This window comes from Arctopsyche grandis, chromosome 1, assembly GCF_051622035.1.
Source record: "Arctopsyche grandis isolate Sample6627 chromosome 1, ASM5162203v2, whole genome shotgun sequence".
NCBI classification, from domain to species: domain Eukaryota; kingdom Metazoa; phylum Arthropoda; class Insecta; order Trichoptera; family Hydropsychidae; genus Arctopsyche; species Arctopsyche grandis.
Genome location: NC_135355.1, coordinates 41,442,949 through 41,461,263, shown reverse-complemented (window position 1 = coordinate 41,461,263; position 18,315 = coordinate 41,442,949). Strand labels below are relative to the sequence as shown.

At 32.2% G+C, this 18,315-nt stretch overlaps 1 protein-coding gene across 1 annotated transcript in view; it reads right to left on the bottom strand.

Moving 5' to 3' along the window:
- The window catches only part of Nlg3 (Neuroligin 3), a 290,179-nt gene that overhangs the window by 35,451 nt on the left and 236,413 nt on the right, over window positions 1-18,315 (bottom strand). The window contains exons 5-8 of the mRNA XM_077436311.1: window positions 15,735-15,860; window positions 11,150-11,309; window positions 9,550-9,567; window positions 9,205-9,417 (exon numbers count right to left, since the gene is read on the bottom strand). Coding sequence (XP_077292437.1) covers window positions 9,205-9,417; window positions 9,550-9,567; window positions 11,150-11,309; window positions 15,735-15,860 — 517 coding nt within the window. The remainder of the gene's footprint in view (window positions 1-9,204; window positions 9,418-9,549; window positions 9,568-11,149; window positions 11,310-15,734; window positions 15,861-18,315) is intronic.

The following is an 18,315-nucleotide window of genomic DNA, read 5'->3' as shown; positions in this document are numbered from 1 at the left end:
CGTTTTCGAACATTGCCATTTTGCTTGATTTGGTCATCAATATAAGTGAAAATGACGTACGCCATTTCCATGGTGAAAAAAAATCGTAATAGACACGTTTTGAATATACCACATCTTCGTTCACGGTGACGTTTATCGTCACTGTTCCATTTGTCTACACTGTTCTGATCGTTTTTTCCCTTTTTGCCCCTCTCTCGCTATGGCAGATTGAGCACTTTGTCATACTCATGATCAAAGCTTACGAAGAGAATCGGTGATTTCTTAATTATGTTTTTTATATATTGTCTTAATTTTATAAACAAAATATAGAAGAGATTAGTTTTAAAAAAAATTAAGCTGAAAAAGACATGAAATATTTGGCCAAAAATCAATATATATCGTGTATTACCTTACAAGAAGCTACACGCCAAATTTGAAATTTATATATACATGAGAGTTAAAACTATAAATATTTATATATTACAAATAACGAGAACCTATAGTGAATTATAGGCGTTTAAACAATTAAAATCTGATATGACCATATCACGGCGAAAAGGTTGAAGATAGATTATAGTAGCTTGCAAGACGTCACCGTACCCAAAATTGTGGATATTTGATATGCATTGTATACGATATTTTATCTCCAACGTAATGGCAGACGATACACTAACGTATATTGATGACCAAAATGTACAATATGACAAAGTATGAAAACGATCGGATATGAGAGATAAAAAATGACGACTTACACGAAAACCATGTGAACTGTATAAGAGGTATATAAAAAGGTTATTGTCAGAGTCTATCAATGAGTAGGAAAATATATTAAAAAAAAGTTTTTTAAAAACATACCTCTTCTATCATTTGTATATAAAATTATAACATTGAATAAAAATACCAATAATTTTATTTTACTACCGCCATCTATGCTTACAACTAAAAACTGGATAAACTTCAGGCACTTTTCAGAAATTCAAATTTCAAACGCGTCTAAAACGATATTTTTTCTCCATCGTAATGGCGGATTTTACATTTACTTATATTGATGACCTAAATGAGCAATATGGCAAAGAATGAAAACGATCAGATAAGAGGCAAATTTTTTCCTGAATTGTAATCGTAAGTGAAGCTAAAAGGAGGTATGTAAAAAACATTTTTTTATATATTTATTTTTTAATATTATTATGGATTCGAATAAATTTAATATCAAGATAAAGATTTTTTTCATGGTTTACATTTAGTTTCCACTAACCGAGAAAAGCCGGGTAGCACCACTAGTTACTTAATAAAATTGCATATTTTTTAAAAAGCTTATATCTCATAAACAAAAAATAACCAAAAAAAAATCATTGTCGTATTCCAATTTAGTGGATCAAACTTAGGAACTATTTATTAGGGTCCGTGCTGGTTACTAAACCACGATTGTTAATAAAAAAATCTTAATTGCTACAAAGTACTAATTCAAGCGGTACTTGTAAAGTACACGTGTAAGCTCATTTTCCTAATTAGATCCGGATAATAAAATATTAATATCTTCTATAACACAAAGTTCTCGCAACTCTTCTTTAAACACTTGATTTTGAAGATGGTTTGAGAGGCTACTGTTTGTGGCCAACTTTACAGTTGAAAGGAGGCAAATATGATGCAGCAAAGTTGCACGAGGCTTTCGAATGCACACTGCCGTGTGAATGCACTTTGAAAATATATGGACGTAATCATTCTTGCGATACAGAGCCGGGTCTCATTTTAATATCAAACACACGGCTCGCATCTGAATTTCAAATGTGCGAGGTTTTGCAATGGCGAAATTTCGATTTTCGTCGCTTTATTGAAACGCGAATTATACGTAGTCGGGGATGTATCCGACGCTGAATGCAAAAATATGTTTACGACGATTTGAAAATGAAAATTTCGCCCAGACGTGTGCTCAAAAGTCGTCGTTTATATTACGAGCTTCGTTGTAAGCGGGGCATCATCTCGTTTCATGCTCTCTCTCGTCCCTCGAAAAAGCCATTCTCAACTCTGAAACGTGTTATGCGAATATAGCCCGCGAAATATTCCACTTTACAATAAATATTCGCAAATGTAAGTCTGCATGCCGGATTCAACATCAGATTGAACTACAGTTTTATCTGTTTTGTTTTTTTTTATGAATCTGCAGAATGTTTCGGGCAAAAGTACAATATTTTGACACATTCAAATATATATGTACATATGTAGGTACTATTTTTGAAAGCAAGTTGTTCAGATATCAATATTTTTACTTTATATATGTACGTAGTAACAATAGACGTTACTTTATCTATGTAGGTAGTAACAATAGATGAAGTTTTGTGATCATGCGAAAATTCGAACTCGAGATTTTGACTGATTCGAACTCAGAATCGATTACTGATCACGTTTTCATGATCTAGAAAAAAGGTTTTGATGTGTGTGTGTATTTTGGGGGATTTTTTAACACGGTTAGTCCTATCAAACTGAAACTTAGTATCGGTTACTGATATTCTTATCAGTAACCGATAAGTTGACTGGAAATGGTACCTCCCCTTATAGGTATCCTCTTTTTTTACATACCTCCTTTGCATTACATGGCTTTCGTGTTAGTGGTAATTTTTTATATCTCTTATCTCTTATCCGATCGTTTTCATACTTTGCCATATTGCTCATTTTGGTCATCAATACACGTTAATGTATCGTCTGCCATTACGTTGGAGATAAAATATCGTATACGACGCGTTTTAAAAACGGGGCCCGTAAACCTTCCTGACGTTTAATAAGCGTTCGTCCCGTGTCTTCCAACCTGTTCGCCTTGATATGGCCATATAAGATTTTAATTGTTTAAACGCCTATAATTCACTCTATATTTTATAAAATTTGCTCTATAGGTTCTCGTTTTCTCTAATATTTAAATATTTATAGTCTTAACTCTCATATGTATATATAAATTTCAAATTTGGCATCTAGCTTCATGTAATGTAATACACGATATATATTGATTTTTGGTCAAATATGTCAGATCTGACATTTCACTGTATATCTCCTCAGTCGGTTTTATCTGCGAGATAAGTATTCAATAAGAAGTTATGTTGTATCTAATTGTTAATATGATTTACAATAAACTCACATACATTTAGTTTTTTACAATAAGCTTAAATACATACATCACATACACTTATTTTTAGTTATCAGATGAATTTTTTAAGTTTTTGAATTCAATTATCTCCCAAACCGCTAACTGAATTGGACTGAAAATTTTTTACGTGTTATTATTATTGTTATTCTATTGAAATAAAATTTTTATAACTTTATATTTTTTAAATATTTTTGCCTGAACCGGAAGTAGTACGTTTACTCTTGAGAATCGGGGTATTTTATGTTTTTCTCACAAACCTTTTGGTTTATTGAACTGAAATTTCATATCTAGAAGTTTTAGCATAATACCAATTTATTTATAAAATTTGGTAAGCATCCCTCTACCGGAAGTGGCAGTTTACTCTTGTTCGATTTTTCTTCCACTATTTTTTTCGACCCCTTAAACATGTGTGTTCTTAACCTTCCTACCTACTATTTCACCGCTATTTAAGTACGATTAATGTACAATAGAATTTATGCAACGTTCATAGATGTCTCCTTAATTACGAGTTTTCAGTGTCTCGTAATTCATTGACTTGTGTAATAAAATGCTGCATTGTCTGTAATTGGCCAGGAAGGCGCATTGGGGTTTACCTGTAAGGCCTGCCTGTTATATATTTAAAAAAAGTAATAATGCCTAACTAGTACTACATAAGTAATTACTTGACAATCGATTTAAATTTTTTTAATATTTAATTTATATATACATAAATATATACATATATGTATGTAGGTGATAATATTTCTACATTTCGTGTAGAATTTGAATGCGTTTTTGGTCCAATGCTGATTTCACACATAACAACGTAATGCAGCTAACAATGTAACAGTTTAGATGCAGCGACAACAGTGTGGCCGACGCGAAATTTCGCATGCATGTTTGGGGGCGTAAAGATTTTATTGCTCGGAAAATGTGCAACGGAATTTTCCGCAAGTTTCACAATAGCCCTCAGCGAGTTTCCTCCGAGGCCATTGTGCGCAAATACATTAACGGACTCCGCGGGAACACTGTGTGTCTCCTCTTTGCATTATTCAGAGTTATTTAAAAAAAAAAAGCGGTGACATTTGCACCGTTCGGAAAACTTATTACTTATGGCACCGCCACCACAATGAATTATATATCATTCGGGACAAAGAAAACTTTTTTTTTTTTGCTTTTTGGGGAGTATAAGAAACGGTTTTTGCGTCCCACGTAAGTGGCTCAGTTTTGCGAGTATAAGTCATCAGCCCCGGGAAAGACGACGCGTAACCGTGCCATATATTTCGGAGGAAAGTTTTATGTGTACCCAGCGGCGTTATTATTGGGACAAACTGCAAACTATAATAACATATTTTGACCGGAACGTATGAAACGGGACATAAAAGTGTCCAGCTAGCGAGTATATGTACGTCAGGTGAATAAGTTTCAGCCCGGGGGCGAATCGTCGCGGAAAAACTCTGAGAATTTCCACGAGAGCAGGTAGATGATGCTCGTACCCACTGAAAGTTTTCTGATCAAGGAATAAAATATTCACGGGAGAATACTTTAGGTACACTTGGGTGTGTGAGAATTCACGCTTCGACAGAAACTTTTTCAATAACGTCTAGTCTGGGACACATCCGCTAAGATTTTACAGATGGATAAAGCGTCGTGTTAATCTTGGACTGTTTATGTACCGTTTATCAAAATAATGATTTATCATCATATGTAAAATATGCTATTGCTAAGATGAAGATGATGCAGTAGCGTAGCTACCTAACAGCAGGGTCAGGCAAAGCATGAGGGCCCAGATTGACAAAGGGACCAAATATCTAAACACCCAATATGAAAATATATGTAGTTATTGTCTATCTAAAATATATAAAGTTAAAATAGATGAAAAAAAAATTAAATAAATAACGAAATTCATATGAAGAAATACGATCAGAAGCGAAAGAAATGACCAGTTGGTAGGACTTAGATGAATAGTTTGAAAAAAACGTCAAATTGTCATTAAACGTCATGATGATGAGTTAGCGTCCGACTGTAGTCAACAATTCAGAATTAATGTATTTTATAATATTATTGACAAAATAGCCATTCAAATTAAAAGTCGCTTTCAAGGAATGCAGTTGCTTAAAAATTATTTAAGTTTTTTTGAACCTCGCAATATTATAAATACACCAAATATTTTAGAAAATTGTTTGAAACTTGGAAAAAAAAAATAATACCCAAAAGTTTTCTCAAAGGAACTTGATGCCAAGTTCATTTTAATATCTTCACTATTGAAAAAAGACTTGACTGAAAATAAATTTTCATCATTACTCATCAAGAAATATAACCATACTCATACAGTTCTTTTGAAAGTAATTTTTTAGAAGTATATGTTCTTTTTACTCAACCAATGACAGTGGCGAGTGTTGAAAGGTATTTCAGTAAGTTAAAAATGATTAAATACTACAAAAGAAACTCTGGTCCGACAGTCAAGACTAAATAATTTCGCATTACTGGCCATTGAACATAAGCATGTATCAAAAGTTGAACGTAAAAAATTTATTAGTAATTACGAAAATGTGATATTAAAGAAAGTGAGAAGAAACTGTTGAAATCGGTGAGCTTATAATTTATTTTCTTATTTAATCTGTTATTAAATAATTTAATTTCATATTTTTACTGTATCTATGTATTTATATTTGTATTATTTATGTACTAACTTAGAGCTGATAAGGTTTTGGTCAGAATTCGTAAACAGGAAGTTCATTATTTTATTTCGACCTCTTAAATTATTTTTATTTTCTTGATATTTAATGTGTATAATAATTATAGTGATTTTAAGTAATGAAAAAATTTTGAACAAAATCTAACAACCGGAAGTAGAACTTTTGTCTTGTGCAAGTTTCCATACATTTGCGCTCAATTTGTATCAAAAATGCTGTTATAGCTATTTAGTATTTCATAATGCTACCGGTATGTGTAAATGTGTCTTTACGGTTCAATATCAAATTTTGTTTTGTGACCTTATATTCCTCAAATTCATAAATAAATTCACGGGGTTTTTCACATCCGAATTTTTTTTTAAATGTTGGGGGGCTTACGTAATTTTTGCATGAGGGCCCAAAATTTCTAGCTAAGTCATTCAAATGATTTATTATATACAAATACAAATCATAATTTAACAATGGTGACAGTAATATGTGGGTAATTACTGAGTAATTGTTTCCATAGTTGAATCTGATAAATTTGTAAGCTCTGGTTGGAAAAGATCGACTTGGTTATAATAATGATCCAAATTTCACAACACAAATGATTAATTTAGTGTATGTAATATTTATTTAATATATTTATAAGAGAAAGGGTGAGGTTTAAAATGTTGTTTGATAATTTATGAGTTAGGTGAATGGTGTGTTTTGGTCACATCAGTTAATGTGTATCTGTTTGGTGTTGTTAAACAAGGAACGTGCCCAGGAGTAAACATTAGGGAAAATCGATTTCTTGGTTCTATTGAAATGCGGAGACACTTTTCGGTGGATTTTCCCAGACTGAAATATTTACGCTACGGAAAATTAAAATAGCTTTCCAGTGGCGGTACAATGTTTGCCTGCGAAACCACCCGCCGAGAGTATCCATTGTGAGCTCAACCGCCCACCCACCCACTCACCCCTGCATCCGCATTTATCTTTTATTTATTGAAAAATTAATTGAACATTTTGACGGAGCTTAGCGGTGGCTGCCATTATGCGCCACTTCCGATCAATAACCACACTTTTTTTTGCTGAAAATGGCAAAAAAGAGCGTAGGAAAAACGCGTGAGACCATCGTCGAAAAATAATACAATATTCAGCATTTTCAAGCGTGCAAAATTTTTCATACATTTTTTTTTTTGTAATGTCGGGTATTAAAATATCAAAAAATATTCCATTTTTGTGGCAGCATATAAAAGATTGATCGCACAAATAAAAATATCAATTTTTTGACTCGGTAATATATTATATATTTGCATATTCTACATACAATGTATTTGTCAATTTTGATGAAAATTTTTGCGTAATATAAAAAGAGGACTCAATTCACATTTATTTATTATTTTTACTTATCTCTTATTAAGTTCACATGGTTTTCGTGTTAGTGGTCATTTTTTATATCTCTTATCTCTTATCCGGTCGTTTTCATACTTTGCCATATTGCTCATTTTGGTCATCAATATACGTTAATGTGTCGTCTGCTATTACGTTGGAGATAAAATATCGTATAAAATGCGTATCAAATATCCAGAATCTCGGATACGGTGACGTCTATGACGGTACGGCAAGCTACCATAATCTTTCTTCAACCTTTTCGCCTTGATATGGCGATATCAGATTTTAATTGTTTAAACGCCTATAATTCACTCTATATTTTATAAAATTTGCTCTATAGGTTGTCGTTATCTCTAATATTTAAATGCTTATAGGTTTAACTCTCATATGTATATATAAATTTTAAATTTGGCGTCTAGCTTCATGTAATGTAATACACGATATATATTGATTTATGGCCAAATATGTAAGATCTGACATTTTACGGCTAAAAGTATATCTCTTCACGGAGTTTTATCTGCGAGATAAGTATTCAATAAGAAGTTATGTTGTATCTAATTGTTAATATGATTTACAATAAGCTTACATACAATTAGTTTTTTATTATATTATTCTATACATTATAAAATAGGTATTTATCAAGTGTATTTATGAAGTTCATGTCTGCAACAAGTCACTCAACAGTACCCAATATATTCAGTTCTGAGACTTTTTACTTTTTTTACGTTTTTACTAACATTTTCTTAGTTCAGAATCGATGTTTTCGTGTGACGAATTTTGGGTTCTTATCCGATCGTTTTCAAACTTTGTCATTTTGCTCGGTTTGGTCATCAATATATGTGGAATTGACGTTTGGGCCGCCTTTATATTATTTCATACGTACTTACGCGGCCCAAGACTCTTAGTAATATATTTAATTACATTAGTTTACGCCGGGATCATAATTTTGATTGAAATCCCAATCATTTAAATCTTTTTGATTGAAAGCCCAATCTTGACATCCCACACATTTTATATATTTATAGTTTAAATTGTCGTACATTTGTTATTGAAATATTGTTTAAATTGCCTTTTTATTTTATTTTATAATTATTTTTTATATTTTAGTATATTAGATTTTTAATATACATTTTTTTCTATATATCGTCTTAATTTTAACAAGCTTTTATCATACAGAACATACAGATTGACGCTTATGCTAAGGTCCAATAAAAGAATGAGCCAACGTTTGACAAATGTGTGCATTTTTTTCACCACTGTTTAATAGGATTGTGTAGGGGCATTAAAAAGCCGAGTTTGGATGGATAGCTGTCATAATTTCGATCTGATAAAAGATTCCGATGTAAATTTTGAAAAGTTCGGTACTGATAAACTCCTCTAATTTCATGTTGGAAACAATAGCTTTTTTCAATGTTTGCTAACCTAAATATAATCTGCTTTAGATCGTCGAATTTAGAGAGTCTTTAATTCATATTATATATTAGATGTATTATGAGCATTTATAAGAATTGTAAATAGGCTTTTGAGCTCTTTTTCCTATTATGCTGTACATTAACATTATAATAATATAATACTATGATTACTAACCAAATTAAATTTAAATCGTAAAATAGAAAATGATCAGTTGATCAGTAGCTATTAAAATAGATTTAAGATGTATTGTGAACATTATTTAGTAATAATAAATAGCATTTAAAAATCAAATAAAAATGTCTGTAAAATACATATACCTACATACATCGAAGCGATCTAAAGTGTGGAAGTGGTTCAAAATCAGATCATACAATTTTGGTGGGCTGGAATTTCATTGAACTAACATAGCTAATAAAAAACTTATAAAATACAAAACATTGCCCTGTATAAAAATAGCATTGGAATGTTGTGATGTTCTTAGGAAAGCTTCTTTGAAGGGTTAAATTACTTTCGTAATTGGTTATACTTTGGTATATCGTGACCTATATGATTGTACACATGCAAGTTGGGTACTAACTGTTTAGAGAAATAAGTGGATAGTACTTCAAATTACGTCTAAGAATGCAAAGTTTTAAGACTCACCGAATGTTGATAGGATGCTGGACGGGTCTCTCCCAATCAGTATACTCGTTGACAATCGTAGCCAAAATCTCCGACAGGTGGTAGCTGTACGTGTTCTTGACGAAAGTCCTCAAAATCTTCGATCTTCTGTCAGCTTCTATTCCGTACTGCACATCGTCACCGCTGAATGCGAAGTAAGCCTCAGCTCTGGTCACACCCAACATCAAATCGTATCTGCGAATAATAAAAATCGTCATATGGCGAAAGAATGGAGACAAGCGTCCAATGTGGAATACATAATGATACAAGCTGCTATTTTTGACCCCAAAGTGGCACCAAAAGTCCTTTAGTGAGTCGTTTTATTACTGAAATAGAGTAGAAGTGCTATTAGGGAGTGTCGTTCCGTGGTAAGTATAGCCGAGAGAGCAATAAGGAGAAACCTGCGGATCAATTCCGGTCTATGGAAACGCTTTCAAACATATAATAAGCCTTCCCTATTACAACTATCCGATTTTTTTTTATCTTAATTAGGTCTAAAATATCCTGGTTATTATAATTATATCAATAATTTAATAGAATTATTTCAATAATAATAAAAATTGAACTCTGCCCACTTATTACATATGTACCTGCCTACTTTTTACTTACCTCTTATACAGTTCACATGGTTTTCGTGTTTGTGGTAATTTTTTATATCTCTTATCTCTTATCCGATCGTTTTTATACTTTGCCATGTTGCTCATTTTGGTCATCAATATACGTTAATGTATCGTCTGCCATTACGTTGGGGATAAAATATTGTATACAATGCGTATCAAATATCCAGAATCTTGGGTACGGTGACGTCTATGGCGGTGACGGCAAGCTACCATAATCTTTCTTCAACCTTTTCGCCTTGATATGGCCATATCAGATTTTAATTGTTTAAACACCTATAATTCACTCTATATTTTATAAAATTTGCTCTATAGGTTCTCGTTATCTCTAATATTTAAATATTTATAGTTTTAACTCTCATATGCTTATATAAATTTCAAATTTGGCGTCTAGCTTCATGTAATGTAATACATGATGTATATATTGATTTTTGGCCAAATATGTCAGATCTGACATTTCACGGCGAAAAGTATATCTCTTCACGGAGTTTTATCTGCGAGATAAGTATTCAATAAGAAGTTATGTTGTATCTAATTGTTAATATGATTTACAATAAGCTTGCATACATTTAGTTTTTTACAATAAGTTTTAAACAAACCTCCTTTGAGCTTCACTTACGATTACAATTCAGGAAAAAATTTGCCTCTTATCCGATCGCTTTTATACTTTGCCATATTGCTCATGTTGGTCATCAATATAAGTAAATGTAAAATCAACCATTACGATGGAGAAAAAATATCGTTTTAGACGCGTTTGAAATTTGAATTCCTGAAAAGTGCCTGACATTTATCCAGTTTTTAGTTTTAAACATAGATAGCAGTAGTAAAATAAAATTATTGGTATTTTTATTCAAAATAATAATTTTATATACAAATTAAAGAAGAGGTATGTTTTTAAAAAACTTTTTTTTTATAATATAATTAGAATATGTTTGCCTTCGCTCGTTCGTCTGACAAAATTTGGATTTTATATCCTACATTCGTCCAATCGTTTTGAAACTTTGCCATTTTGCGTGGTTTGATCAACAATATATGTATATATTCAAATCAAATTCGTCAGTACGATGGTGAAAAATAATCGTAATTAAATAAAGTTTAAAAAATATTACAATTTTGACCATCTTGACGTATAATGGTAAGTTGCCGTATTTATTTTCCTTTCCGCTACCCTCTCGCTTTGTCAGATTCTAGTTGTTTAAACGCCTGTAACTTTAGCTAAGGCAAATATCATAACCTGAGAATTATCTGCTGATAAGTTTGAAAATCAATACCGAAATGTTTTCGAAAAAAAGGACCAACACAATACTTACTTAGTAAGTTGAGCGACGGCACTCTTCCTCAGCAGCACGTGATTGAGGATGTTGATGGCATTCTGAGGAGGCTTGAAACGAGGATGAGACTGTCCATTGGATGATCCCATTCCATTATAATCGTAAGAGTTGGAATCTTGAGATAACAAATCTCCAGTATCTGCAAAATAAATAAAACATTTGAAAAAAACTGAGTGTGTGGAAGGCCTTGTATGATGAAAGTGTTTAAACAACTCCGTAAGGATACTTAATGATATGTAATATTCAAGGAAATCGAATCTTTTTTTATCTAATATATAATTTCGAAAGAGACTTTGTATGTATGTAAGTTTTGGCTCGTAGCATCCGTGACGTTATCAAAAAAAAATTTTTTTCTATGGTGATGATATCGATCTCGATTTTGATTCCGTTTTCAGTTTCGGATCCAGATTCCTTTTTCAATTCCGGTTTAGGATTACTTATTCAGTTCCGGATTCGGATTCCTGTTTCAGTTCTGGTTCTGGATTCTTGTTTCAGTTCCGGATCCCGATTCTTTTTTCAGTTCCGGATCAGGATTTCTTATTCAGTTCCGGATCCGGATACCTGTTTCAGTTCCAGATTCAAATAAATTAAATAAAAAAAAACAAAAGAATGTTTACTATTAGATTAGCCATATTAAGTGGTTTATATTACAAATACCGAGCAAAGCCTGGTAAAACCACTAGTATATAATATGAATACGGTGTATATATTATATATCAAAAAATTTTTGAAAGAAGTGGGGAAATTTTTTCACATCCAATAACAAGGAAGGTTTCCAGCCTTGAGAAGAATATTCAATCTGCTCGCAGACTTTTGGCCAAATGGAAACGTGACCAACGGACACTTGACCGAACGGACAGTAGGCCGACGGAATTTTGGCTCAGTGGACAATTGGCTGAACGGAGATTAGGCTGACGGACGATTGGCTGAACGGACATTTGGCAGATTGTGTATCGCAATTACTAAAAATTCACTTAGATACACTATTCAGAAATTACCCTGATATCCTTAAAATCTTGTATTTTCTTTGAAAAATTTATTAAATTAAATATCCATTCGGCCAAGTGTCCGACACCCAAGTGTCCATTCGGCCAATAGAAATATGTATACGACCTCGTGCATTTTGCTGTCACTGTCAAATATTCACCCCCCCCCCCCACCCTTATCCCTCATCATCTTTTCCGTGGACACGAGTGAGCGACACACGGATATCGAATGCGCATCGACACTTCAGAGGCCGAGTGCAAGCGTAAAGTGTTTTGTTTCACACCTGTTCTTAACTTTCTCCTTTTGTTTTTTAAATTTAGAATAAATGTAGATAGTGCGATTGTAGAGGAACGATTTTATTTCTTTGAGATATATTTACGCATAAAATATGTATGCGATAGATTCAAATCTGTTTGAGCATGCGAATATTGTATTCGACACGGGAGCCGATAAGTGGATGGGTGTTTTAGTGAGATCCGACGTAAATCTGCAAAACGGAGTGTGTTCTGTATGGAAGAATAAAAAAGAGAACAAATGGAAAATAAAAAAGGAGGAATTTTCAGCGAACGGGATTAAGATATTGATTGATGACTTGAAATATTGCTCGAAGCGTACGTCGGATTGATGAACACGTGTATGCGAATGAAAAATAGCTTTTTATTATTTATATATTAAAATAATGCATTAATTACAAGCACGAGAAACCCTCGTCGAATATTTGATATTGAGAGCGAAATACTGCTTGGGGGAGAAAACCCTTCAAACTTAAGGTCGAGTACTTGACCCTTTGTTCATTGAGGATAAAAATAATGGAAAAATTAAACCAAAATTAATTAAAGAATGGCGTGTGTGGAAATTATGAAATTATAAACGGAGAAAATTCGTCCGCGTATTTATTTGATACAAAAGTGGAATATAAATAAAATTAATATATTTTTTTTATTTGCTTCCGATTTGAAAATTATTGTTGCGTAGACGTGTAGAAAGGTTCTCGAGATCGTATTTAAATTATTTATAAGTTTATTGTTGTTGATCCATATACTAGCCAGCTCCGAATGAATGCTAGGAACAAAATCACCAAATATTTATTGGTCGATGAATCGCGAGAATTTATTGGCCGAGGCCTCTTTGGCGCGAACGCGTGACCAGTCGATTATTGATGGTAAACCAGTGATCCAAGAGCATGAATTATGTATCTAATATCTGCGTTACAATTTTAATATTTCATACTATTAAATAAATTCCACGTTCCATCTAAAAAATAATGTATTTTTCTATTTACGTTAGATATTTTTTTAATTCGCATACATTATTTCCAGTTTTATATTTAACTTGTGATTTTACCATGCTTCGCTTGGTATTTATAATATAAACAGCTTAAACATGGCTAATCTAATAGTAAACATTCATTTGTTTATTTTATTAAATATATTTCAATCGAAAAAAAAAAATTCAACGATATTGATATCGTCGTCATAGAAACTTTGATTTGTTTTAAATGCTCCCAACCAAACCTTATATACATAGTTACATTAAACCATACAATGTGTCTTTCAAAATTATATATTAGACGTACAAAAATAAATAGTCTTTCTAAATTATAATAAAGACGTACAAAAATAAAAATAGTACAGGTTAACAGTTTATGTAAATAAATACATTACAGTTAAATTTAAATATTTATTTAATCGCAATATAATCCGCCCAAAATGAAAATTCATTATTCATTCCTGATTATTTACAGAGTGGAATTTGTTTTAATAATAAACATTTATTATTTAAGTAATTGATTTTGTTGGTTGTCGTAGCTATTTTACAATTATATAGACATCATGACATGCCTGAAAATTAATAAATCACTTTTATCGACTAAGCAAAGAAACCTTCATATGTATGTATATGTATATACAAAGGTAACATAAATTATCAATTTGAACTAAATCGAGCTTAAATCATATAGAATAATATTTTACAGTTTTATTTTGGTTAAATTTACTAAAACTTATTCGAATGAATGGAATATTTATTTATTTATTTATTGAAAATTCAACAGGCCTCAGATGTAGAAATTCATACAAACAAAGAATAAATATAACAAAATAACATCTGAGCCCAATTATATATTTTTACAAAATATATAATATATCTAGTACATACAGACAAACAAATAAGAAAGAAAAGAATAAAAACTAAAATATGACTAAATAAGACAATGCATAATTTAACATAAAGTGATATAATATAATTCGATAAACATAAATTGATATAATATAATCGGACAAAGAATATAAATAGAAATGGATCAAACAGTCAAGATTCTTCTGATGGCAGTCCTGAATTGATATTAGGAAATACCGAATAGATCAATCTCATTCAGCTCCCCGCTAAGCATACGATAAACACGCTGTGGATAGAAATATTTTAGGGAATTGGTTTTGAAAGGATTAAGTGAAAAGAAAGCAACGTGTCTAGAATATCTAACTGGGATCCTGAAACCAGCCTTACTCAGTAAATCAGAACAATCAAGGAAACCAATTAGGAGCTTAAAAAATAATGTAGGATGTGATTCGTCGCCTAACAGGAAGATTGTTAAAGGATAAGATTTTTAAATTATCGGGAACAGTAGTATGGGTAAGGATTTAATAAATTTTAGTTAGACTTTTTTAGTGAAACATAAAAGAGGTTTGTAAAAAAGTGAAGTAAGAAGAGGCTAGTAAAAAAAAGTGAAGTAAGAAGAGGCTAGTAAAAGATAAATACAGTTGAAAATTATGTGAGTAAAATTGACGGGTGAGCACGGACACGCAAGGTGCTTACGGACGAACATCATATACGGAACAAAATTTTTTTATATGAAGTATGAACGAAAGGCGTGCCAGTTTTTTTACATACCTCCTTTACGTTTCACATGGCTTTCGTGTTAGTGGTCATTTTTATCTCTTATCCGATCGTTTTCATACTTTGTCATATTGTTCATTTTGGTCATCAATACACGTTAATGTATCATCTGCCATTATGTTGGAGATAAAATATCGTATACAACGCGTTTTAAAAACGGGGCCCGTAAACCTTCCTGACGTTTAATAAGCGTTCGTCCCGTGTCTTCCAACCTGTTCGCCTTGATATGGCCATATAAGATTTTAATTGTTTAAACGCCTATAATTCACTCTATATTTTATAAAATTTGCTCTATAGGTTCTCGTTATCTCTAATATTTAAATATTTATAGTTTTAACTCTCATTTGTATATATAAATTTCAAATTTGGCGTCTAGCTTCATGTAATGTAATACATGATATATATTGATTTTTGGCCAAATATGTCATTAATAAGTTGATTATTTCTAATCAAAAATTGTTGAATCCATAAAACCTTTGAAAGATCCGTTGCCATATATTGCATATGTAAATAAATTATTATATGTATTTGGAAATTTGTAAGGCATAAAAATTGGGGTTAGTTTACGGATTATATTAGACAGGGTGGAATATGTATGTATTTATATTGGGAAAATAAACGAGGGGTTGGAGAGGCTTTAAATGTAAATATAGAGAGGTGTATAATTAATTCGGCTGTTTACCAATAACGACCCCGTCGACGCTGGGGCCAAAGGCGTAGGCAAAATCCGGTGCTTGCACTGGGGCGGACAGCAAAGCCTCCAGAGGCCTATCCCGCAAGCACTTCACTAAATGTGGAGGGGGGAGTTCTGAAACAGACATTCAACAATGTTAAAATTAAAAAGAAATATGAAATAGGCATGTAAAAATAGAAACAAACATGCAAATCCCACCGCGCCGAAGTCACTAGCGCGCAATGACGGTTAAATACTATATTTGTTGCAACAATTTGTTACACTTACACTCCTATTAACCTATGTAACTCACTCTGTATAGAAGCTTTACAGAGTGAGGTGTCTGTGAGATAAAAGTTAATCTTCCGAGTGTAAAGCATAGATATAAATAATGAAGTAAATAACTAATTATAACAAAAAAAAAAAACCGTACTGTCCAAGAGGCTTGGGCCGCTTTTATATCATTACATACGTACTTACGCGGCCCAAGCCTCTTAGTAATATATTTAATTATATTAGTTTAAGCCGGGATCATAATTTTGATTGAAATCCCAATCATTGAAATCCTAATCATGAAATCCCACACATTTTATATATCTATAGGTTTTAAATTGCATTTTTATTTTATTTTATAATTATTTTTTATATTTTAGTACATTTGGTTATTTTATATACATTTATTTTTTATATATGTAATGACTACATTTAAATAATAATTGAAATATTTTCATTTTCGCTATATAAAAAGTACTTAAAAATAATTTTATTTAGCGAAGTTTTGAGCAATTTTTTTTTGTTTTCATATTAAACAATTAAATATATATTTTTAATTAAAATTAATTTATGTTTCAACGATATTTGAAAAATAAAATTAATACCAGATTGCGGGATTGAAACTACCCCCCCCCCCCGCACCACTAGAGCAGACCGATAGACTATAGTCCCGATGGATGCGGTGCATTCGCTCTAAAATCGCCAGACAAATTGAACGACGAAATATTTGTATATTTTCTAAGAAAAAAATCTAAAATCTAAAATCGCCAGATAAACGAACGACAGATTAACGGACGGCTGCTTTAAATGCAATTCTAATCTTCTCGAATGATAGATTGCACATCAGATGACGGGTAACCTTTCGATGTGCACAGATGCAATTATTAAAATGGTAATTATTTAAATTGAGTTGGATCTTTCAGGCGAGTTTAATAATGCAAGATTCGATGAGTTCCGAATCTTGCCTTATTAAACTTTAATAATTGCATCTGTGCACACCGAAAGGTTACTCGTCATCTGATGTGCAATCTATCATTCGAGAAAACGAGAATTACGTTTAAAGCTGCCGTTCTGTTAATCTGGCGATTTTAGAGCGGATGCAGCAAACCCAGTCCCGATAGAGAAAGTGCTCTAAATAACTTTAATATTCAATAATTTATAATATTCAAGGTTGCGAGGTCAACGACCGGGGTTTGTTTATACATAACTGTGGGTATTGAGTTTTGTAAATAAAACATACATAGGTCCATAAATCTTTTTGCTTACGTCACGAGATATAAAAATACGTACTTTTCATATTATCCGATTCCGATTTCGATTTTATAATTTTATTATTATTATTTTTATTGCATAATTTAGTTTCAGTTCCGATTCCGATTAATTATTACTATTCATATTGTAACTTTATTTTAAATCATGTATCAATCCGAAAGAATTCGTTGAAATTTAAACGGCCGTAAAACTACTAATGAAATAACGACGAATAGCGTTTCATTTTTAGTGATGTACAATCAACCTCACACTAGATTACAAAAAAAAAGTGACTTTTTACGTTTATGAATAATTTGAGAAGTCACCCACCCCTACACCGTGTCCAAGTGGACGCTGAATAAAAACACGATGGGGTTGTGTTCGACTTAATTGTGTAATAATTGGATCGGCGGGGGTATTTGCCATAAATTGAATCCCTGCTCCGCCTCTGCACCCCCCCTCCCTCTTCCGGATGCGAGACGCTGACGCCACCCCCCTCTCCCCGCTCGTCTCATCCTACAGCCCCACCATACGGATGTCAGGGCTGTGGGGTGTGTTGGGATGGATGGGGTAGGGGGGGGGTTTGTTGGTAGACCCCCCTCGCGTTCTTCCCGTGAAAAGTCCTCTGTGGGGTGGGTTTTAGGGGTGGTGGAGTCCACCGCGCGCGGATTTATCGATGTTTCGTCGGCGAATTTGTTTCATTTTCCCGCGCTTTGTGTGAAAATTTACGGCACGCGAACAAGAAAATATGTTGCGCTATTAATTGAAATTTATTGGGCAATTACTGATGACCGTCCAACGTCCGATCCGAAATTCGGGCATATTTACATACGTATAGATACAGTGGGAGCTTTATTCTGAAATGTGACCTTTAAAATGTAACCATATGTATATATATATATATATATATATATATATATATATATATATATATATATATATATATATATATATATATATATATTATATATATATATATATATATATATATATATATATATATATATATATATATATATATATATATATATATATATATATATATATATATAAGATTTAAAGGCGT